We start from the raw sequence: 23,684 nt of genomic DNA, 5'->3' as shown, positions 1-23,684 counted from the left end.
GTAGCTACAGTAGGCTGGTAGACGTGTTAGAGGTTCAACTTAAACACTCATCAAACCTGATGACCCCAGCTGGAGTGTGTGTGTGTGTGTGTGTGTGTGTGTGTGTGTGTAGAATATATTTGAAATGGCTCTTATTTCTCATGGTTACTATTTGCCATGTGTTGCATCAACCTGCTGCACTTCTATGGAGGTAATGAGGTTCAGATAAAAAAAAAAACATTTTTATCAAAAGAAGTCTGTATTTATTTGCTTTAAGATTAAATTCAGTGTGTAGTGCACACTTTATGTTACAGCCTATTGTACATATTAGGATTAATGGTGAGTTATCATGATGGAGCCCACAGAGGACCCCTTTTTACATGTCACAGGATGAAATTGATGATGTCGTTAGTTATTTGGTTTATCAAGTGTCAGAAAATAGTGAAAAATGTGGATCGGTGTGGCCCAAAGCCCAAGATGACGTCCTCAAATGTCTTGTTTTGTTCACAACCCAAAGATATTCAGTTCACTGTCAAAGATGAGTAAAAACACTATAAAAAAAATCATATTTTTTAAGTTGAATTTAGAGAATTTTTACTGTTTTTCTTTAGAAAATTACCCAAACAGATTGATAATTATCAAATTAATTGGTGATTAATTTAATAGTTGAAAACTAATCGATTAATCAGTTAATTCTTGCAGTTTGGCATTGAGCTGCCTCAGTTTCAGCTGCCAGTATGTTTATGCTGACTGACACACTGTCAGAGTTTTTCCTTATCCGCTGTGAGGGTCTTAAGGACAGAGGGATGTCGTATGCTGTAAAGCCCTGTGAGGCAAACTGTGATTTGTGATATTGGGCTTTATAAATAAAATTGATTGATTGATTGATTGATTGATTGACTGTCACACTGTTATGGCTTACTGGGATATTTGAATAAACAAAGACATTGTTAATGTGGTGGTACAGTGGTGCAGTGGTTAGCATTGTCACCTCACAGCAAAGGGTTCCTGGTTGGAACCCAGGGTGGGGCAGTCTCTCGGGCTGGTGGATTCTCTCTGGGTAATCCAGCTTCCTCCCACAGTCCAAAGACATGCAGGTTAATTGGTGACTCTAAATTGTCTGTAGGTGTGAATGTGAGCATGAATGGTTGTCTGTCTGTCTCTATGTGTCAGCCCTGTGATAGTCTGGTGTACCCCACCTCTTGCCCACTGTCAGCTGGGATAGGCTCCAGCCCCACCGCAACCCCCAACAGGATAAGCAGTTACGGAACATGAATGAATTAATGTTATTAGTAACAGCTTTGGGTTCCTACAAGTCAAATGTCAGCTGTAACAAGCTCACACGTGGCCCTGGGTGGGTGGGCTGCTTGAAGGGCCCATCATGACATTCCCCCATTACCAAGCGTAGATTAGCCCATGTGTTGCTCAGAGCATTGTCGCTTGGTCTCTGGGGCTCACTTTCCTCATGCAGGTTGTTGCTCAGCCTTTTTGTCATAGAAAATATCTCTGTCAGTCCTCTGTTGAAAGCGACTGAAGCAATTCAAAGGAGCAAATAGTGTAACTCTCTTGTAACACAAGAAAAAGCTGTTGCCTGAAAGTAAATATAGTCACAGTCGCTCATACGGATTGTTTTTAAAGGCATGGACACATGATGTATTTTGCTGTTTAGGTGTGAGGACTACACTCTAATCAAAAATAGTGCTGAACAATACCTGGAAGCAGTTGTTTGGCTTGTTTTAGTGCTATGTCGCATCCATCTCCTTAAGGTGACTTTGTCATATAGTGCTATAACCATTAGAGCAGTGGTTTACAAATTTATTTATATCTGTGCACAATACAGTAATGTGTTATCCTCTGGAAATACACAGTTACAGGATATTTTAATGTAGTGTCTTTAATTTTCCCCCCAGTAAACTTAACTGAACTGAAGAACCTCTAAAGAACAACACAGGCCCTGTATCGTTCTTTAGAGCTTCTCCACTGGTTCTTCTGCTAGTTAAGTTTAGTTCAGCAGGGAAAGAACCAGTGGAAAGCCAATATAGTACCATACAGGATCCCTAAAAGTTTTATCCATGACAGCAGTATTTGCCAAAGAAGACTCCATATCTTGACACTATAAGCACATCATGTCTTTGCACACTGAGCCACCAACTCATCCTCAACATGATCTGTTATAAACAACTGTAGCTTGCCTTTCATGTGATATCAGAAATGGATGAAGAGACTCCTCAGTGCTCTGATTCTTCTGAGATTACTGGTTATTTCTCCATGATGCCATTTTGGCAGTAAAAGATAAAAAAGACAGCAGATGAGAGAGCTCTTCTTGGCCACGTTTATTACAGCTGATTACAGTTTGAGCGAGTGTGAAACGGTGGGATGTGCATTAAGTTGACAGAGTGGCACTGGATGCACTGAAGGCATCAACTTCCCTGTGTGAGCTGTTCACAGAGAAGATGAGCCTCTTACAGGGAGGTGACACAGGAAAGGCAGCGCTCGTCGATGAAGATGAACAGACACTTCATCTTTACACCACTGTACTTTCAGTGATAGATGGCACAGGTTTTGTGGTGTAATGAGCCATATTCATTAGCTGCAGATGACTTTTCAGCATCAGATAATGAAAGAGGATGAGCATTGTTACGTTATCAGTGAATTTCTGATAGGGGTAATGAGCAATATCCAGGAAGTAGGATCCTTTGGAAAGAGCAGTGCGATACCACCATCTGCAGGGAATACAAGACATTACTCTGCTGCACAGTGGACTTTTTTGAAATGAACTGTCGGTGTGTACATTTCTTTTTCTTACACAGTATGTCCAAAAAGCCACACATGGAAGAAGTATTCAGACCTTTTACTTAAGTATACAAGTACCATATGTAACAGTGGCCACAGTCAGAGTGATTAGAACAAAGTAGTAGTAGTAAAAATTATGTATAAAGTAAAGGTAAAATACGCACAGCACAGTGCTTCATCTGAAAAAATATTATTACAGAAGCCTTCACCCTGGGAGAATTTCAGTACAGGGCCCCAAATCTTACAAACACAACACCTCCACCCTCATCGTAGAATCTCAGTCTTTCCAGATGTGTTTGCCTTTTAATTTAACCATAAATCATATGTAGGAACAGAGTCCATCTTCCACATTAGTAAAATTAACTTCTTTGCAATCACCATACCAAATAAAACAGCCATTTTTTGGTATTGGCCAGCAGAGGAAAAGAAGCGAGTCACTCCAAAGATAGTTATGAGTGGATCAGGTTCCCAAGATTTCCCAAAAGCCTCAGAGAAACAGTGAAAAATGTTCTTCCAATATGTATACAATTCACTGCATGACCAGAAAGCATGTGCTAAATTGCTAATTGTAGATTTACAGCGGTTGCAGACTGGTGAAACTTCAGTAAAGAAGACAAAGTCTGACATTGATTGAACAGTTGTGTATATTTCTTAAACATTCATCCCAGACTTCATCTGTTAGTTTCATATTCAGCTCATCTACATGTGTCTGTTTGATCTTTAAGGTGTCCAGTGGGAAACTGCTCAGTAGGATCTCATAGAAATAACAACCCGCCCCCTGGTGGACAGGGTCAAACGTATTAATTGTGTGACGGCCCCAGGGCCTCCACTAGGGTTTGGTGTTGGTGTTGTTTATGTTCTTTTGTTCCAGAGTGCTGGTGGCTTGATTGGTCGTGGTGATTGGAGGCAGCTGGCCACTGTCTCCAGCCCTTTAAAACCCGCCCTCCTGGGAACTTGGGGCCGCAAGACAGCTGCAGTACATCCAGAATGCTGCTGCTCGGGTCCTGACCAGAACCAGGAAGTACATGCACATTAGTCCTGTGCTCAGGTCTTTACACTGGCTTCCTGTGGCTCAGAGAATAGACTTTAAAGCAGCTCTGCTTGTGTACAAGTCTCTCCACGGCCTAGCACCAAAGTACATCTCTGACATGTTAGTGCCATATGAACCATCTCGGACTCTGAGGACCTCAGGGACCGGCCTCGTGCTGGTGCCCAGAGTTAGGACTAAACATGGGGAATCAGGATTCCAGTTTTATGCAGCTAAAATCTGGAACAGTATTTCTGAAGATGTGAGACAGGCCTCTACTCTGACAATGTTCAAATCTAGGCTCAAAACAGCTCTATTTCACTGTGCATATGACTGAAAGGATCTTATCTGCACTCTTCTCTTTTAAAGTTCATTTTATAATGATTATTTATGTTTTTATTTTGTATTGTGATTTTAATGCATTTTCTTGTTCTGTAAAGCACTTTGAATTACTTTGTGTACGAATTGTGCTCTACAAATAAACTTGCCTTGCCTTGCCTTCTGGCACCATGCTGCGTTGATTGCATTTACTTGAGTTTTTGTATAGTTTAGTTTGCATTATCTTGAGCTGACCTGGCAGAGTGTTTTCTTGCCAGTTTCTCCTGTTTAATGGCTTAATACTTGGTTATATTGTTTATTCTTGAATTTTTGTTAAAATAAATTACTTATTTATATGTAACTCCCCATGTGTTTCCTTATTTGTGATGGTCTTAGAGCCATAACAATCGCCATTAGAGGCTCACATTCAGACAGTATTTCAAAGTCGGGCATATGCTTTCAGACATAATGAGGGATTTGCAGGTATCTAAAACAAAGACTTGATGCAGGCATATTGTGAACAGCTCTTAACTGTGCAAATCAGGCAAAGTTCCCCCTAATATAAAGGTCACCTATTTTACAAATGCCTCTCTTTTTCCAGGTAGAGAATACAATATCAGTTAAACCCAGTTTAAAAGACTGATTAGATTATATAGATTTTAGGAGCCTGTATATATTTTATTTATCTGTTTCCAGATTTTTGAAGTACTGTCCACTACAAAGCTGCTGTTAAAAAGTGATCTGCCAACAGCAGTGGGACTGAAGAGTTTGTAGTTGTTGGGGGACCTTTCTTTCTTCCACCATGCAAGAATGGATGAGTGAGCGGCCCAGTAATAGTAAAAGAAGCATTTTACTGTTAGAGCTGGTCAAGGTGGAGCTTGATTTAATCACCACATGTAGCCTACAGTTTCATATTTCAGTCTTTTAGTCCAGTGCCATGACTTGGTGAGCAGTGTGAAATTCAAAACCAGAAAAACAAGACCAGCCATCATGGCATCAGATAAGTGCCCATTTCTAACAGGCTTTGCCAGATCTCATTCAACCCCTTCTCCACAGAGAGGATGTTTCTATTCATATGCATGAGTGTTTTACACTGATGGAGACTGATACTGCTTCATCTGTAAAACTGTTTTTGTGATGTTTGGTGAAGTCAGGTAAAATGGGACAAATAAGATTTTTCATCCTGGGCTCTTTAATATTAGCAGCCACCACCACACATGTTACTGGCTTGTTACTCATTTTGATTGGTCTGAGATAACCAGGATGGGCAGAGCAAAGATCCAAAGAACCACTAGTCCCAAAACTTGCAAGGACGTGAAACGTAGTGAGTCCATGTCAGCCACAATAGTCCAGAATTAGCTATCACTGCTACACACACACACACACACACACCTGTATTTATGCACATCTCACGCAAGTGCACATACAATATGAGTATGCTCACTTGCATGTCTCCCTCACTCTCTCTCATGCACACACACACACCCTGGTAGAGGAGGGAAGAATACTCTTAAAGGATATATTAACACTTTTGATAGGCCTACCCACTGTAGCCATATGGCACCAAGGAAATGGGCAGTAAAAGAACAGAGAGAGTGTGGCAGAGAGGTAGGAGGAAAGTATGAAGGGTGCCATATTAACGAATTAATGCCTGAAGTGATAAGTGGATTTTACCATTTAAAAAATGAGCTAAATTGTTTTCTGTCCTTTTTAAACATCAGTAACTGTCCCATTTTATCTTATGTTGCCTACGTGGCGACGTGACAACTTCATGTGACAAGGTGACTGTGGACGGTATATATGTCAATGCATTCTCACTCCACCCTTGTCACATGTTGACGTTTGGTCATGGACTTTCCACGTCCATATGTGACGTGCAAGGTATCCTGGGTGTGCTGGTTGTTGATGTTCTGGGACAGTGTGTCAAGTTCTGCCTGTTACATGCATTGTCTTCTTTCAAAATACACTTCCGTTTTCACAGGAAATTTAAAGTTTACATACAGTCTCTTTCAAAATAAACACACCACGTTGGTACGACACTGTGAATTGACGTTTTCTTTCCTTAAACAACAAACACACGTGGTTAGGTTTAGGAAAAAAGAATTGGGTTTAGTTTTATAATTTTACAGGATGCAAACATCACTCTCTCAGGTGAAAGTCTATGTTTGTGGGACCCATCCCTCCCGCCCGCCACAGTTGGACTTTCGCCACCTTAACTTTCATCCTTGTCATGCCGCATTTCCCCCTGACACTGCCAGGCGCCGTCAAACTAAAATGGTAACCAGTTGCATATCATGTTGATATTAAGAACGGCTTTTTTTTTGCTGTTTTTTTTTTGCAACTTATAATAATACAATTTTGACTTTTGGTTTCACACTGGACACAAACAGTTGTCTCCTGGGTCAAAGTCCTGTGTTTGTTTGGCCAATCCATATACACCCTCCCTTCACAGACTTTGTCGCTCTTTAGAGTACAGCACCTGACTTCCTGCTTTGCTTATGTCATATGGGAGCATTTGGGAGCAGCAGTAGCCCAGTCCATAAGGACATAACCAGAGGGTCACCGACTCAAGTACAGGGTGTGGACTGGTAGCTGTAGAGGTGCCGGCTGGTGTGTATCTGACAACAGAGTGAAAAACAACAAGTATTTCTTCTTCTTCCTCTTCCTCTCCCTCTTCGTCCTCTTCTTCTGCATATGAGGGAGGACAGCCTACAGCCCATAGGTCATGTGATCACAGCCACCTGCCTCCCAGTTACATGGATTAAATACAAATTATAGCACATTACTTTTAGTAGGTATAAGTCAACAGACGATTATGTAATGACCCCAAAACAGTAGTAAGAGTATTAAATAAAACCTCAAACAGAGAATTAGGTGAGAGAAACTGGACTTTAGTATAACACAGGGCAGAAAGGGGTGGATACAGCCTCACCTCTTCGCCCTGATAATGAATCTAACTGAATTAAATGAGAGTGGGAGGTGAGCGTGAAGGGCCGTCCCACCTGAGAGGGATGTCCCAGCTCAGCATTAGAACTCAGAGGCAAAACATATTTCACCCTCCCAGTGTTCAGACCTCTTTAGATATGGAGGATTTAGGACTGAAGTTTGTCTACAGAAATGGAATGATCAGTCAGAGTGAAGCTGTGGCTACTGCTTCTCCCAAAGTTACGTTATGTAGTTTCTGTTCAAAGTGGCTGAGATGCATCAAGAACTGGCTCCCAGTGGACTACAGAAGGGAGACGGTTCAACTTGTCAAACTAGCAGGGCCTGTGGTAAATATGGGATTCCTTTTGGATTTCGTTGTGTTATGTCGTGTTTGTTTAGCAATGTTTATCCTCAATTAAGTGATTTAAGGAAATGTGTTTTTTTTCTTGTATTTCAGGTCATTTCGCAATTGATGGTCTTTCTCATTAATTTTGTCAGCACGGTCTTCTGTGGTCACCTGGGGGAAAATGAGCTTGCAGGTGTGGCATTAGCAATAGCGGTGAGAAAACAGCTTTGCTTTCAGCCTCTTTTGTCACTCTTTCTGTATTTTGTTATCCACTTATCTATCACACAGCTGTGGAAGAAGCACTAAGATCTTTTACTTAAGTAAAAGAGGAAATACCACAATTTAAGAATACTTGATTATAAGTTAAACTCCTGCATCAAAACCTTACCTGAGTAAGCGTATGTATCATTACAATAACATTCTCACTATGCAGCCATAATGGGCTCTTTGTTTCATTAATATATATCATACATTTAGATTAATATTACTGATGCAGTAACATTTAAACAAATTTTGTAGCAGGCTGCTGTTGAGCTAATTTTACTCATGTTTGACACTCTTGGTTTAATGTACTGTACATCAGCACATTCTACTTTGTTTCCTCATAAAAATCCTAAGTTTACTACAAGTAACCAGTGACTGCCTAATATATGTTGTGGTGTAAAATGTATAAAGTAGGATTAGGATAAAATTTAATTACTCAAGTCATGGGTGGATTATGAGACAATGGGCCCCTGAGCACAGACATGTAAAAGGCCCCACCACCTGTCCTGCATAGACCTGGAAACACACTCAAAGACTTTGTGGTGATTTTGCCTCTTTTATTGTTGTTGTCATATTGTGTCATTTATAGTCATTTTATGTCACTTTCTTTGATTATTCCGCCCCATTTTTTGTTGTTTTCTGTCTCTTTGAGGTCATTTTGTGTCTCTTTGAGGTCATTTTGTGTTTTGGTTTTGTTTTTTAGATACTTTTGTACATTTTTTGGTCCTTTTGAGTCTATTTGTGATCATTTTGTGTCTCTTCTTCATTATTTGGCCCTTTTGCAGTTATTTTTTGTCTCTCTGAGGTCATTTTGTGTCTTTTTTTGGTTAATTTGTGTCTATCTGTAGTCATTTTGTGCCTTTTGTGGTTGCTCTTTTGCTGCTATTATTTGTCTCTTTGAGCTGATTTTCTGTTTGGTTTTGGTTTTTGAGTTAATTTGTGCATTTTTGTGGTCCTTTTGTGTCTATTTGTTGTCATTTTGTGTTTTTTCTTTTGTTTTGTTTTGTTTTTTAGATAATTGGGTGCCTTTTTTGGCCATTTTGTGTCTCTTTGTAATCATTCTGTGTCTCTTTTTAATTGTTTTGTCCCTATATTTATTTTGAGTCTCTTTGAGGTCATTCTGTATCATTTCTGGTTGTTTTGTATCTATTTGTAGTCATTTTGTGTCTCCTTTAAGTTTAAGTTGTGTCTCTTTGTGATGATTTTGTGTTTTTTTGTTTTTGTTTTAGAAGATATTTTATTTTTATTTATAGCCATTTTGTGTCACCCTTTAGTTGTTTTGTGTCTTTTTTTAGGTAATTTTCTTGTTATGGTTTTGTTTTTTAGATGATTTTGTGCCTTTTTTGGTCATTTTATGTCTATTTGTAATATATTTGTGTCTCTTTTTGGTTGATTTGGCCCTTTTGCAGATATTTTTGTGTCTCTTCTCTTCTTCTTTGAGGTCATTTTATGTCTTCTGGGCATTTTTTGTCTCCTTCTGTTTGTTTTGCCCCCTTTGTAGTTAGTTTGTATCTCTTTGCATCTCCTTATATTTTCTTGTGTATCTTCCTGGTCAGTACGTGTTAATTTCAGTGATATATTGCAGGTTACGCCCAGGAGGGGGGCCCTGACACTGTGGGCCCCTGGCCCTTTGCCCCATAGGCCGGTTCAGTAATCCATCCATGACTCAAGTAAAATAGTAGTGAGTGTTACTGCCATTACAGCATGATTTAGACAAGTAGTGACATTGGTTTTATGTTTTGCCTTTGTATGTGTGTGTGTGTGTGTGTGTGTGTGTGTGTTTTTGGATGCAGATTATCAATGTGACCGGTATTTCAGTTGGCACTGGTTTGGCATCGGCCTGTGACACCCTCATATCTCAGGTACAATCTTGGTCAGTGTTCTCACCTTTCCATCCAGAGCCCACCCCATTACTGTTCTGTTGTGTTTCTGTGTTCTCTCTCTGGGTGTGGCAGGCAGCTCCTTTCCTACAGTATTCACATGCACGTGTCTGATCTGTGTTCTGTGTCATGTAGACGTATGGGAGTGGAAACCTAAAGCGTGTGGGAGTCATTCTTCAGAGAGGTGTTCTGATCCTGCTCCTGGCTTGCTTCCCCTGCTGGGCTATCCTCATTAACACAGAGCCTTTGCTACTCGCTGTCAAACAGAGCCCGGAAGTTGCACGGTCAGCTTTCATTCACCAACAGAAAACATGTTGCACCGCATGTCCAACAACAGTGGAGAACATGATTGCCAAACCTGAACATGTTAGGCAGCTCCAATATAAAAATAAGCCCCCATTTCTCCCACATTGCTGCAATTACATCCAATCCTACTGTCAGCCTGGTTGTAGCTTAAACCTGCAGCTATTTTTGCACTTGGGAAAAGCAGACAAGCAGGAATTACAACATAAAGATATAAGCCTGTCGATAGGCTGAATGCGTAGGCAAGCATTTACCTCTTTACACATCCAGCAGAAGCAACACCACCTGTCAAATATAATTTTAATATTCACTCTCCTTTTACCTCTGTTTCATATGGAAGCCTATTCCTGCCAGTGTAATGACAAAAACAACAAGATCCTGTGAGTCATTAGATCGAGGAACTTTCTCAAATAATGAGTTAGTATCGTCTCTCATTATTTTGAGATACTAAGTCATTATTTCGAGAACTTTCTCATTATAATGTCTTACAGGATCTTTTTTTGTCATCACAGTGGCGGAAATAGGCTTCCATAGTTTTAGTCTGCACCAGCTCCTGAGGGAAATATCCACCTCATTAGCCCCTGAATTCCCCCCAAGGTTCAACAGCTAGTCAGTCCCGTGTCTGCTGTTTGGTGCTGAAGGAACATTTTTGCATTTTTTTAAAATGAAATTTACCCCTTTAACTACCTATTTCTTACATTTGTTCAACATTAATTTCATCATCATTTTCAGTTTCATAAACGTACCTCTGTTTGTTTGTTCTCAGACTCTCCCAGCTGTATGTAAAGATCTTCATGCCTTCTCTGCCAGTGAGTTCAGTCTACACCAAGACACAACACCTCTGTCCTTTTCCCATTTCTTTGTATTTTTATATATTATTTACTCCTTTTCACGATCCTGTCTGCAGGCTGCCTTCATGTTCCAGCTGCAGGGGAGGTACCTACAGAACCAGGTACAGTTCATGTCCATACAAACACAGTGATAGCGGAAGTATTATTGTTAAGGTCAACACTGAGTCCATGTTGTGCTTTCATTGTCAGGGGATCATCTGGCCTCAGGTGATAATTGGAGCCATTGGAAATGTTCTTAATGCCATTATCAACTACATCCTCCTTTATGTGCTGGACATGGGTGTTGTGTAAGTGTACCCGCCACTAGAAGAAACATAATTAAGCTCTGTGATGTTTACTGTGCAGTAGGCCAAGCAAAATGTTTTCAGTTGAATCTGTGTCAATCATTTTTTTACGGTCAGGTTTTCACATATCACAGGTATGGATCAGAACCACTTTAGTCCATTTGCAGTATTATATTTGGCGGTATGGCTCTGTACTGGGGCCTCTCTGCCTTTCCTAGGCTTATGCAGAAAGCCTCTTCCACTTGCCTATGTGGAATGCCTAAAGCATAGAGAGTACATTCCCTTCATCTCCCTTCCATGTGCAAACAAGAAAAAGCCTTAACAGAAGAGAGGCAAACATCTCTGCCGTTCCATGCGCCTACATGAAAAGCCTAGGGCAGGGAGAGCAAACAGCAAAGACTCCACGGGAACAGAACAGAGCAGCATCAGTTAGAAACAGAAATTACACTGATAGGGGCGCGGGTGGCTTAGTGGTAGAGCAGGCGCCCCATGTACAAGGCTGTTGCCGCAGCGGCCCGGGTTCGACTCCAGCCTGTGGCCCTTTGCTGCATGTCACTCCCTCTCTCTCTTCCCCATTCACACTTGTCTGTCATATACATTAAAGGCTAAAAAGCCCCAGAAAATATCTTAAAAAAAAAAAAAAAAAAAAGAAATTACATTGATAAGTCAGACGCAGCATGAAAAGGAGGAGCTGGGGTGGAGGCGATTGCAAAGCAGCTTGCAGAGGAAGCAGCAACAGTAGGCAGGCCAGAGCAGATTAATAGGGCGCCCTGAATGAGATTTGCCAACTGGTTGCATAGAAAGGAATCATGTGATCTTTCAGCTGACTCCATCAGTTTACTGGGCTGTTTGAGATCAGCTGATGTAGCTGGGATGTGAGCTGAGCTTGACATTGTGTCCTGCCTGAACTAACGCTATGCTCCATTTGTGTTTTAGCGAGTCCCTGCTGTGTTTTCATCTGCTTTTTAGGCTTCAAATGCAGGTGTTTTGTAGCCACCTGTTGGCAGTGATAGTGCCAACGGCGGGAATAGTACTACCAACTGCACTTGATTTTTACTGAGACATTGCTGCGTCCCCTGCTGGGATTGTGCCCCCAAAAACGAGTAATTTAAAGCAAAACACGTTATTTTCCTAACCTTAACTTAGTGTTTTTTGTGCCTAAACTTAACCACATGTTAACCACAGTGTTGTGAAGTTTCCACTAAATGCAAATATAACAAATCTGTGGTTTGCAGAAACAAATTATACCAACATTTTTTCTGACGATTGGGTTGTATAAACTCACACTCTTATACGTCTTAAACTCACTACAGTGGATCTGCAGCAGCAAATGCTGTCTCACAGTCAACTCTGGCTCTGATGTTGCACATCTACATCTACTGGAAGGGGTTACACAAGGCAACATGGTCTGGTGAGTTTTCTCCTTTTATTCATTTTAGAAATTCTTAGTGCTGATCAGATGAATAATTTCTAATCCTGTGCTGTGATGGCATATGATCTACAGCTCAGCTCTACGTCTTCTGACCTTGTTAAACTCCGCACCCTCTAGGTTGGTCGCTGGAGTGCCTGAAGGAATGGGGTCTGTTCACCCGGATTGCCATTCCCAGCATGCTTATGCTCTGTCTGGAGTGGTGGACTTTTGAAATCGGAGGATTGTTGGCTGGTGTGATCAACAAGGCTGAGCTGGGAGCTCAGTCAGTTGTGTATCAGCTGGTTGCTATTACGTTCATGGTAATTCTACTAAAGTTTATTTTTGATACAATCAGGACTGCAAATTGCCTTTGTATGTATTCTGCACTGATATGTGTTCATTTCTATGTGAAATTTCGGATATTTCCTAAATATTTTTTAATTGATCATATGTTATTCTTCTACTGACTGAAAGGTCGGCTAATTCATAATCCTAAATCCTACATTTTGGTGGTTATAGGTCAAAGGTTCAGGTCACTGTGACCGCTTTTGTCCCTTTCTTATGAACATATCTCAAGCACACTTTAAGGGAATTTCCTCAGATTTAGCACAAATGTTCACTCGGACATTTTGGTGGCCAAAGGTCAAGGTCACTGTGACCATACATCTGTTTCTTTCTCGTGAACACCATACCTCAAGAGAACTTTCAGGGAATGTCTTCTAATTTGACACAAACATCCACTTGGACTAAAGAATAAACTCATTAGAATTGGTGGTCGAAGGTCAAGGGTCAAGGTTTGGCAAGAACTCAAACATTTTTACGCTAATTATGACAAAACTTTACACAAATGTCTAATAGGATATAATGTTGAGGTGATGGCATTTTCTATCCAAAGGTCAAAGGTCAGGACATCATAAACTTCTACATAAAACACCTTTCTGACCATGATTCATCATCGTATCTCAGGAAGGGAGGGAAAGACTTTTGATTAGCTATTGAATTGGTGACACTAATCTTGGGTGTCCACCTTGAAACTGCCCCATTTGAATAGATCTAGAACTTAACTAGCGTGCAGAGGCATAAAACCACAGGGTCGCAGTTCTAATTTCCTAGTTTTCCCAAATGATGTACAGATGTTTAGGTGTTCTAGTGTCTTAAAAGGCTTATTTAGAACAAAAAAATTTAGGTTTTGGACAAAAATAGGGACAAAATTTGACCTTGGGGGATCATGGCCCCTGATTCACTGAGGTTTAGCCTGAGCCCTAAATATCTACAGTGTCTGGCTTCCCTGCCTCTGATAAAGTATTGCCACATTTGCAGTTTGAAATTGTTCCTTTTTAAAAATAAATCTGTATCCCTTTCTCCATCATAGGTCCCGATGGGATTCGGGGTAGCAGCCAGCGTGCGGGTTGGGAATGCTCTTGGTGCTGGAAACGTTGAGCAGGCCACGGCAGCTGGCAAGGTCTCCGTCATCTGTGCATGTAAGAAAGAAATGCACCCATATAGGCCACCTCCTATCCACAGAAAACTCACTTATAGCACAGTCAGTGCTGCATCAAGTCATGTCAGGACCTTATAGAGTCACTCGGTCAGGATAAAATAGCATGAAGTATATATGTGTTAGTTACTTTAAGCTTTTAAAGTTTGTAATTCTTAAAAAATATTGCCCAGATTTGTTTATGCTGTAGCTTTGTCTGTGTTCTTCCAATATTCAATCCAGTTGCAGTCTCGTGCCTTGTTGGACTTATTCTCGTGACATCTAAGGATGTGATTGGTTACATCTTTACAACAGAAAAGTGAGTATGGACTGTTGAAGTGTATTCTTGTGTTCATCAGTCTCTTATGTAACTGTAACTTCAGCTATATGTGTCAGTGTTGATTGTTGTTTCATGTGTTGAATTCCCAAGAGACCCTTTGAGAAAAGAAAAAATGCAAAGCCTTTACAGAATATGATATTTGTTTAAAAAAACCCTGTCTTTGCACAAATGATGCATTTCTGCTCCTAATATTAAGCTGTTTGCACCTTTTAGAGAAATAGTTCAGCGTGTTGCTGATGTCATGATCATATATGGATTCTTCCATCCTGCAGATGCCATGGCGGTAAGGGAGTACTAATCATCATGAGAATTTGTTATCATGTCAAAGCTACGCCCAGCAGACAGAGCCTGATAGCTGTGTTTGATGTGCGCAGGCTGTGACGGGGGGCATCATACGAGGAACGGGGCAACCGAGGATTGGGGCCATCTATAACTTGGTGGGATATTACTTCATCGGCATTCCTATCGGAGTGTCCCTGATGTTTGCGGCAAAAATGGGCATCCTAGGTGAGAGCAGAGGAGCTGGTGATGCTGCCATGTAACATAGAAGTCTTGTCTGAGTGCATTTTCTTTGTCTGTGTTGCAGGACTGTGGTTGGGGCTTTTTATTTGTGTCACTCTGCAGTCCATATTTTTTGTCATTTTCTTGTATAAACTAAACTGGAGGAAGGCTGCTGAAGAGGTGAGTGACCACACTGTAACACTGCATGAAAAAATGATGGATAACTAAAAGGAATTTCAGTATTTTCCTGAGAGTTCAACATAAAGAATTACACTGTAGAGTACAAGTTTTGCCTTAGGTTCCTATTAGACAGGAGTGCTTTCACTTGTTCTTGAATTAAGGAGTGGAGTGGAAACTAGTCCGAAGGGATTTCTTGCATGATGCATCATGGAATTTCACAATTTTGAGCAAGATTTAGAACCTAATTTCAGCTTTATAGGTACAAATTTGCTAAGAATAATGTACTGTACCTTGCACGATTTGGGTTTTCTTTGTCTTTGACTACTAGGATGCTAAGGTGACCAGCAGAGGTATAGTGGTAGTTGATGAGATGGGTGTAAAGTTTGGTAGATGTTACAGAGCAGGAGGAGGTTATACTCTCCCATATATTCCAATGGCTTTTTGGCTGGTAAGTGGGTATACTGTAAACAGCCAGAAAGAGGACGGGTTGCAGATTGCAGCCAGCTGAAACACCTCCTGGTTAAAATTCCTTCTGTGTTTGTTGCTCAGGAGGTTTTTTCCGGGAGCTGAATTATCTGCAGAGGTCTCTTTCTCCCCAAAACAATTAGATCGAGTGATTAAGACCAGTAAAAACACTGAATAAAGCAGTTTCACGTCACAAATCAGTGTTTCTCCAGTGCTGTTTGGCACGTCACAGAGGGGCTGCTAGCCCAGCACCTGCTAATGTGTGCTCACCTTTTTTCTCTGATAATTTGAGATCCAAACTCTCAGGAGGTTTTTACCAGGAGCTGAATTATCCTCAGAGTTCTCTTCCTCTCTGAAACAAATGGACCTTGTGATTTAAATTGGCAACTACACTGAATAAAGCAGTTTCACATAAAAATCAATGTCTTTCCAATGCTCTCGTCACAAAGGGGCTGCTAACTTGCTCACAGAATAGGTTGTTGCTTCACATTCACTTCACAAACTTAGACAGTCTACCACCTTTATGGCTGTTTAAATGCCTTATTTCTGATCTTGTTTTAATTGAGTGTTAATACTTTTAATTATACATCTACACCTTAATATGTTTATCACCCTGTGTTTCTACTTTTAGCGATCAGTCATTGCTATTTTTGTTTGTTGTTTCCTTTGATTTCTTATCTGTTTAATTGATATGCATGACGGTTCTTTGTTTGCTTATTGATCATTTTTAATGTCTTTATTAATGCTCAGCATTATTGAAAATGAGGATCTCCTTCAACTGATTTCCTGAGTCTTAAATAAGGGTTTTAATTAATGAAAACTGCTGTGGCTAATGCTAAAACGTGAAAATGCAAAAGGCTTTATCTGGAGTCAGTGTTTTGTTTGTCCGTACTGTGCTACTGTAGAAACATGGTGGTGCAACATGTGGATGAGAACCCGCTCCCTGTGTAGATATAACAGGCTCATTTAAGCTAACAAAAACACAATGATTCTTATTTTCAGGTGTTTATGCACTTAAGAAAACATACTTACTGTATTATATTGCATTTTTTGCCAATACGTCCCTCTAAATCCTACACACTGGACCTTTAAGTTCAGTTTTCTTGTCATGAAAACTACTGTTAGCAAGTTTTGCTATGGAAGTGATTTGAAGCAAGTTTTGTAAATGAAAAACAATCTTACTATATAATGACGAAAACTCTGCCTGTGTGTCTGTTCCACGTTTTTCTCCTCACTGACTTGGTCAATCCATGTGAAATTTGGCACAGTGGTAGAGGGTCATGGGAGGATGCGAATGAAGCAGTATTACATCAATTGGCCAAAGGGGGGCGCTATAGCAACCCATTGAAATTGCAAACTTTGAATGGGCATATCTCATGCCCCGTATGTCGTAGAGACATGAAACTTTGCACAGAGATGCCTCTCCTCATGAGGAATAAATTTGCATCAAGAACCCATAACTTCCAGTTATAAAGATTTTCCGCCATTTTGAATTTTTTTGAAAAACACTTCAAATCGATCTCTTCCTAGGAAGTTTGACCGATCTGCATGAAACTGGGTGAACATAATCTAGGGACCAATATCTAAAGTTCCCTCTTGGCAAAAGTTGGAAAACTTACTAAAACTGAGCTTCTATATGGCAATGAATATTGTGGAGGGCGTGGCTCATCACATAAAGGTGTATAACATCTCAAGAGTTTCACCCATCACCACGCAACTTTGTAGGCATATGACCACACATAATCTGAGGGCACCCCTCCATTATTGACCCCATCAAACAAAATGGGGGCGCTAGAGAGCTAATTTCTTATCTAGGCCTAACCGCCATATCGATTTTTACTAAACTTGGTAGATATGTAGAACAGGATGCCTCAAGGTGACTGGAGAAATTTAACTCTAATTGGCAACTGGGTGGCGCTATAACAACAGAAAAATGCTTAAAAATGGCTAAAATGCGACTGATCACTGTGGCTCCCTCTGTGGACCAATATTTGTTTGTTTTTTAATTTTTGGTATGACTAAGTCATGGTATGGTATGCTGTACATAATGACGGAAACTGTCAGTGTGTCATTCTGTCAGTGTGTCATTCTGTCTGTCCCACGTTTTTCAAAAACTCTGTCTGAATACATTGCTCTTCTTAATGGGTTCAGTTGACTATTTAATCTGCAATTTCCTATGACCTGTATCCCACACCATGTGAAACTGTACATGGGCAACTGTGCACTCAATGGGTATGGACTAGTTTGTTATTATGAGGTCAAAACCTACAAATCCACCAGTGAGTGTTACCTTGTGCACACACTACCTGGTCTCTTCTGCCCTCTACAGTCACAAGTAGGAAATGACACTGGACACTAACATCTCAGACAAATAAATGATCTTGTAACTGCAACTTAAAATGTTACTGCAGTGTAATAGTCAGTGTCCATGTACAGACGATGTACAATATTTGCTTGTGATGTGTATTACAAACAGCTGTCATTATTGTGTCCGAGCAGGCGATGGTGAGAGCAGGAGTCCAGGTCACAGACAAGAAAGATGTGCTAGCACTGGAAAACAAGGGTAAGTACCTGCTCACTTCCTTTTTATTGCAAACATGCATCCTGTGCAGAACAAACACAACTAACTCCAGTCTCCCTCTCTCTGAGCAGGACGTGCCCACACTGCTCAAAGAGAATCTGAGGTCACCATCATTTCATCTAACGTCCTGAGCTACGAGGAGTGTAACTCAGACCTGCAGGTGCTCACTCCAGGCTGTGATGATGAAGCAGCCGGTGCTGCAGTGTCACGGCCTCTGCTGGTCAGGCAGCTGCTGGTGTGTCGTGGCCTGACTGTGCTGTTCATGGTGCTCATCCTTGCAGCTGGGATATTCACCAGCAAAATGCTTCTCAAGCTGCTCAGATGACAGACCCTATACTGACTGCTGGTTGTCTCACAGCTGTGTGGCATCATTTTGTGACACAGCAGACAAAGTCATGCGTTAAAAACAGGCTCAATTTATTCTCCCAGAGTCAGCAAAGTAATATATTATTTCTTTATGATCTCCACATTTCATACGCTTTGAGTTTGATTTGTTTGAATAAAAGTAAGTTATTAGTTACAATGTCTGTGCTTTGTAATTAATGTAACAGCATACCTTACATGTGTCCCAACAAGGCAGGTGTGTTTTTGGTTTCCATGCAATGCAGGCTTACATAAAATAAACATAACACACTGCAGACCTGCTTTTAAAAGAGCCACTGATCCATTGCTGAAAATAAAACTGTGATTTTTTTTTTTTAATTTTGTTTGTGTCTGTTTTCCTTAAAAGCCATCTTAATATTAAACTCATGGGATTTTACTGTGTCTGCATTACTATCAGAGTGCCCCTGATGTTTACTGCCAAAACAGGTGAGGACAGAAGAGATACTGAAGCTGCCGTGTAACTTGAAAGTCATGTTTGAGGCAGGTTTGAGTGCATTTTCTTCTCAGCCGCAGGACTGTGATTGGGGCTTTTTGGTTGTGTCACTCTACAGTCCACATTTTTTGTCATTTTGTTCTGTAAACTAAATTGGAGAAAGGCTGCTGAAGAGGTGAATGACCACATCTTGAATCAATAATAAGAAGGAATGTTAGTGTTTTACTGGGGTTTTACAGAGAGTGCAACATAATCATACTAATAGTAATCATGGTGCTTTTCAAAACTGAGTTACGAAGTGCTTTACATGTCAATAATTAAAACAGACAAGACATGAAAACAACTTTTAAAAGAACTGATAAAAACACTTCAGTATATATTTTGCTGATCCTGTAAGTTTATTTATCTCCTTTAACTTTAGCTTATATTGTAGTTATGCTATGTAGTGTGTGAAATAGAGTATGGTGAATGTGCTAGGAAAGGTAGTATCAGCACTGTCTCTACCTGGAGCTCACATGTACGGAGCCTGGGTTTGTTGAAGGTGGCAGTGTTGTTTGGGCTGAGAAAGCCATGCGTAAGTAACGTAAAGGAGGTTATTGGGTTGGTGCGGGGAGCACTTAATACTTAGCACTTAGTAGCAGAACTACTAAGCAGAGTACGTAACTCCTTGAGATCAGGTGGAGAGATCCACTTCCTCTCAGTAGGAAATCCAGGAAGAGGAAGGTTATTTAAGTGTGGGAGTGGCCTATTTGAATCCCTTTTGTTTTAGACCATGCTGCAAGGTGAGTGTGTTTGCTGATCCTGTAAGTTTATTTATCTCCTTTAACTTTAGCTTATATTGGAGTTATGCTATGTAGCGTGTGAAATAGAGTATGGTGAATGTGCTAGGAAAGGTAGTATCAGCACTGTCTCTACCTGGAGCATGCGTTTAATATTATTCGGCTTCGGCCACAAATTTTCATTTCGGTGCATCCCTACATAATAGCTTATCATAGGGCTTAGGATGTTATTCACTGAGTGCTGATCCTTTCTCTAGAGCACAAACTTCTTGTGTTTATTTGAATTGAATAGAAAAACTGAGAAAATAAATGGACTTAAAACTCAAGTAAAATCAGGAAAGTCTCTCTGATAAAAATATGTTTTAACAGGGGACTTAAAAGAGGCTGATTTCCTCAGGCAGACTCAAAGTACATCCTGGCATGCACAGCACTAAGAGGTCAGAGAAATAGCAGCAGATCCTCATATTGGAGAAGCGACAGATTTGCACTTTTGCTTGAAGAAATACAAAATGCTTAATTGATTCTCAATTATTTTAAAATTGTCAATTCCGACTCAATTAATCAACTCATTGCTTCAGCACTGAATTATCTTGCCTATGCACATTTCTCTTCATTTAATGGGATATGTTGTGCAGTAGTAATATGAGTTGATAATGATATACACCAGCATGCAAAGACTTTATGTGACCTATAATGATGGGATGAGACTGCTTCTTAAACTTCCACGATGGTGCAGTGCCGGCCAAATGTTTGGTGTGCCTACCTGCCCTGCTTTAAAAGAAATCTTATATAGCGATATATGTGCAGGCGGGTGCAGGTTTCATCGAGACTGTGGGGCCACTGGCTCTCCAGCTTGTTTGTGAGTGCAGTTTATTGAGCTTTGTCTTTTTTATATGAACTTGCATAATGTAGTGTTGGGTATTTCTTGTCTTTAATATATGATATTGTATTTTTGTACATAGATCATTGTCAGTTTTTATATGGTATGCTCTGGACCTTTCTCTGTGTCCTTAGTAAAGTTATTATTATCATTATTATTATTATGCTAACAATTATTTGAAACAATTAAGTATTGTTATTTTTTGAAACTGACACAAGTTTTTTTCAAGTTAAAGAAAAGCAGTCAGAAACTGATTTTTACAGCAGCTGCATGTCACCCAAAGGTCTCACGAAAGCACCAAGGAGATGTGGGCGAGTTTACAGGGAGCATTTGAATGCAGCATACATGTGTCGGGTCTGAAAGTGTTAACTCTCAGTGCTCCGCCTTCTCCTGCTCATTCACTGACATAAACAAGGAAATATGTCTCTCTACAAACGAATTATCTCTCCTAAGACTCTGGGCTTTTAGGTCAGCCCTCGCTTTTGTTTCTCATCAAGGTTTCTTCTGCTGTAGATGCATCTGCAGTAGTTTAGTGCTGCGTTCACTGTCTGAGCACTGTAGCTTTAATGCTGTAAAACTACAACACGTGGATTTACGAACCGGCGTTTTTACTCGTCACAGAGCCTCCAGCCTCAACGAGGAATCGGTAAGTAGACAAAAACGATATATAAGTCAACGCCTATAATGTGGGGGGTGTGTTACAATGTGAATGACCGGACTTTGAACGTTAACTGAGTTGTACTGAAGCGGCTGTGACAGCTGGACAGTGTAGCCGATGTTGGTTATACTCCTCCGCGCATGCGCCGTGCCCTCCGCCGGGGCATGATGCAGCTGTTTACGGTGAGGGAATTTAAGACACAATACAAACATAAATGTTAGTTTACTGTGTTAATTTTGTGTTTAATTCACAACACGACTGTCTAAATGGCTAATGTTTGTGCCAGCCTCTTTACTGACCTGAGCATTCACTGAAACAACCGTTAACCAGCTGTTTGTTAACCGGAGAGTGTAAAACGATACACAGCCACTGGAAATGTTTAACTCCCAGTGATATCTAAGGAGAAAAAACGATTACAGGTGGTTGTAAATAGACAAAATATGATTTAATGCTACCCAAGTGGAGTAACGTTAAGGGCTTTCGGAGGAAAAGTTAGCTACAGTTGTAGCACTGCAGTTTCCAGCAGTTAGTAGGTGTCCTGAACGCAGCCGTTAGTAGTTGGATGAACATAGAAAGCCCAGAGGACATTTATCAGTTATTATAAACTAGTCCATACCCATTGGTAGCTTTGTCACCTTCTACCTTTGTCAGTCCTCAATGCCTATGTGCAGTTTCACATAGATTGACCACGTCAGTGAGTAGAAAAACGTGGGACAGACAGAATGACTGACTGACAGAATGACACACTGACAGTTTCCGTCATTATGTACAGCATACCATACCATGACTTAGTCATACCAAAAATTAGAAAAACAAACAAACATTGGTCCACAGGGGGAGCCACAGTGATCAGTCGCATTTTAGCCATTTTTCAGCATTTTTCTGTTGTTATAGCGCCACCCAGTTGCCAATTAGAGTTAAATTTCTCCAGTCACCTTGAGGCGTCCTGTTCTACATATCTACCAAGTTTAGTAAAAATCGATATGGCGGTCAGGCCTAGATAAGAAATTAGCTCTCTAGCGCCCCCATTTTGTTTGATGGGGTCAATAATGGAGGGGTGCCCTCAGATTATGTGTGGTCATATGCCTACAAAGTTGCGTGGTGATGGGTGAAACCCTTGAGATGTTATACACCTTTATGTGATGAGCCACGCCCTCCACAATATTCATTGCCTTATAGAAGCTCAGTTTTAGTAAGTTTTCCAACTTTTGCCAAGAGGGAACTTTAGATATTGGTCCCTAGATTATGTTCACCGAGCTCCATGCAGATCGGTCAAACTTCCTAGGAAGAGATCGATTTGAAGTGTTTTTCAAAAAAATTCAAAATGGCGGAAAATCTTTATAACTGGAAGTTATGGGTTCTTGATGCAAATTTGTTCCTCATGAGGAGAGGCATCTCTGTGCAAAGTTTCATGTCTCTATGACATACGGGGCATGAGATATGCCCATTCAAAGTTTGCAATTTCAATGGGTTGCTATAGCGCCCCCCCTTTGGCCAATTGATGTAATATTGCTTCATTCGCATCCTCCCATGACCCTCTACCACTGTGCCAAATTTCACATGGATTGACCAAGTCAGTGAGGAGAAAAACGTGGAACAGACACACAGACAGAGTTTTCGTCATTATATAGTAAAAAGATTAAACTCAATTGATATTTGGCCTCTGTAGGCATTTGATAGTGCCATATCTTCTGACTGCACCTGATTAATAATAATAAAAAATGCTAAAGAGAAACTTGAGTACGGTAAAATTTAAAGTTCACAGTGGTTTATTTGTCAAGTGAGCAACAGTTGCAAGAGCATGATCTGTCATTGAAAGGATTGGATCTAATACTCCCTCTAACATTGCAATTTAAATATAATAATAATAATAATGATAATAATAATCACACAAGCTGAAACAAAAGGGGAATCTAGATATAAGGATATAAAGTAGTGTGGTAAAAGGTAAAATAAAGGATAAGATATTAAAAAAAGAAGTAAGTGATATAAAGGAAGGAGTGTGCAGCTGTAGTAAAATGCATACACATGCATAACTGTGAAATACCTACAAATGATACATGCAGTAATGCAAATAACCTGTCTGTTTATTATATCTTGCTTTTATTTCTCACTGCCCACAATAACTGGGACAAATTGTAAGTCACATATTACCTCAATTCTCGCCTTCCTCCACTGGTTCCCTTTTAACTTCAGAATTGATTTTAAGATTCCTTTAATATCTTTTAAAGCTCAACATGGTTTAGCCCCCAGTTATTTAGCTGAGCTTCTCACTACCTGTGCTCCAAGTCCTGACCTGCGATCCTCCAGCCTGCCCTCACTAATCGTACCATGATAAATGCTAGTAACTAAAGTCGACTGGGCTTTTGCTATCGAGGCCCCGAGGCTCCGGAATACTCTGCCTGGGGAGATTAGGCTGGCTAGCATGTTACCTGTTTTTAAATCATTGCTTAGAATATACAGTACAGGTCAAAAGTTTGGACACACCTTCTCATTCAATGCGTTTTCTTTATTTTCATGACTATTTACATTGTAGATTCTCACTGAAGGCATCAAAACTATGAATGAACACATGTGGAGTTATGTACTTAACAAAAAAAGGTGAAATAACTGAAAACATGTTTT

The 23,684-nt window shown here is 40.4% G+C and overlaps 2 protein-coding genes across 2 annotated transcripts in view; both read left to right on the top strand.

Annotated features, from left to right (window-relative positions):
- Positions 1-7,097: 7,097 nt before the first annotated feature.
- On the top strand, positions 7,098-18,600 carry LOC117272409 (multidrug and toxin extrusion protein 1-like). Its single transcript, XM_033651326.2, has 16 exons — positions 7,098-7,389; positions 7,500-7,601; positions 9,446-9,514; positions 9,668-9,816; positions 10,602-10,644; positions 10,743-10,787; positions 10,876-10,973; positions 12,284-12,381; positions 12,520-12,701; positions 13,754-13,862; positions 14,102-14,177; positions 14,412-14,481; positions 14,573-14,705; positions 14,785-14,879; positions 17,844-17,907; positions 17,997-18,600. The coding sequence occupies exons 1-16, from the start codon at positions 7,129-7,131 to the stop codon at positions 18,248-18,250; spliced, it is 1,848 nt and encodes a 615-aa protein (XP_033507217.1). The 5' UTR covers positions 7,098-7,128; the 3' UTR covers positions 18,251-18,600.
- A 2,172-nt stretch (positions 18,601-20,772) lies between these two features.
- ece2a (endothelin converting enzyme 2a) overlaps positions 20,773-23,684 on the top strand; it is a 140,808-nt gene continuing 137,896 nt past the window's right edge. Inside the window, exon 1 of the mRNA XM_033650074.2 lies at positions 20,773-21,047. The gene's annotated coding sequence lies outside the window, so the exon portion shown is untranslated. The remainder of the gene's footprint in view (positions 21,048-23,684) is intronic.

This window comes from Epinephelus lanceolatus, chromosome 12, assembly GCF_041903045.1.
Source record: "Epinephelus lanceolatus isolate andai-2023 chromosome 12, ASM4190304v1, whole genome shotgun sequence".
NCBI classification, from domain to species: domain Eukaryota; kingdom Metazoa; phylum Chordata; class Actinopteri; order Perciformes; family Serranidae; genus Epinephelus; species Epinephelus lanceolatus.
This window is presented reverse-complemented; position numbering and strand designations above follow the sequence as displayed.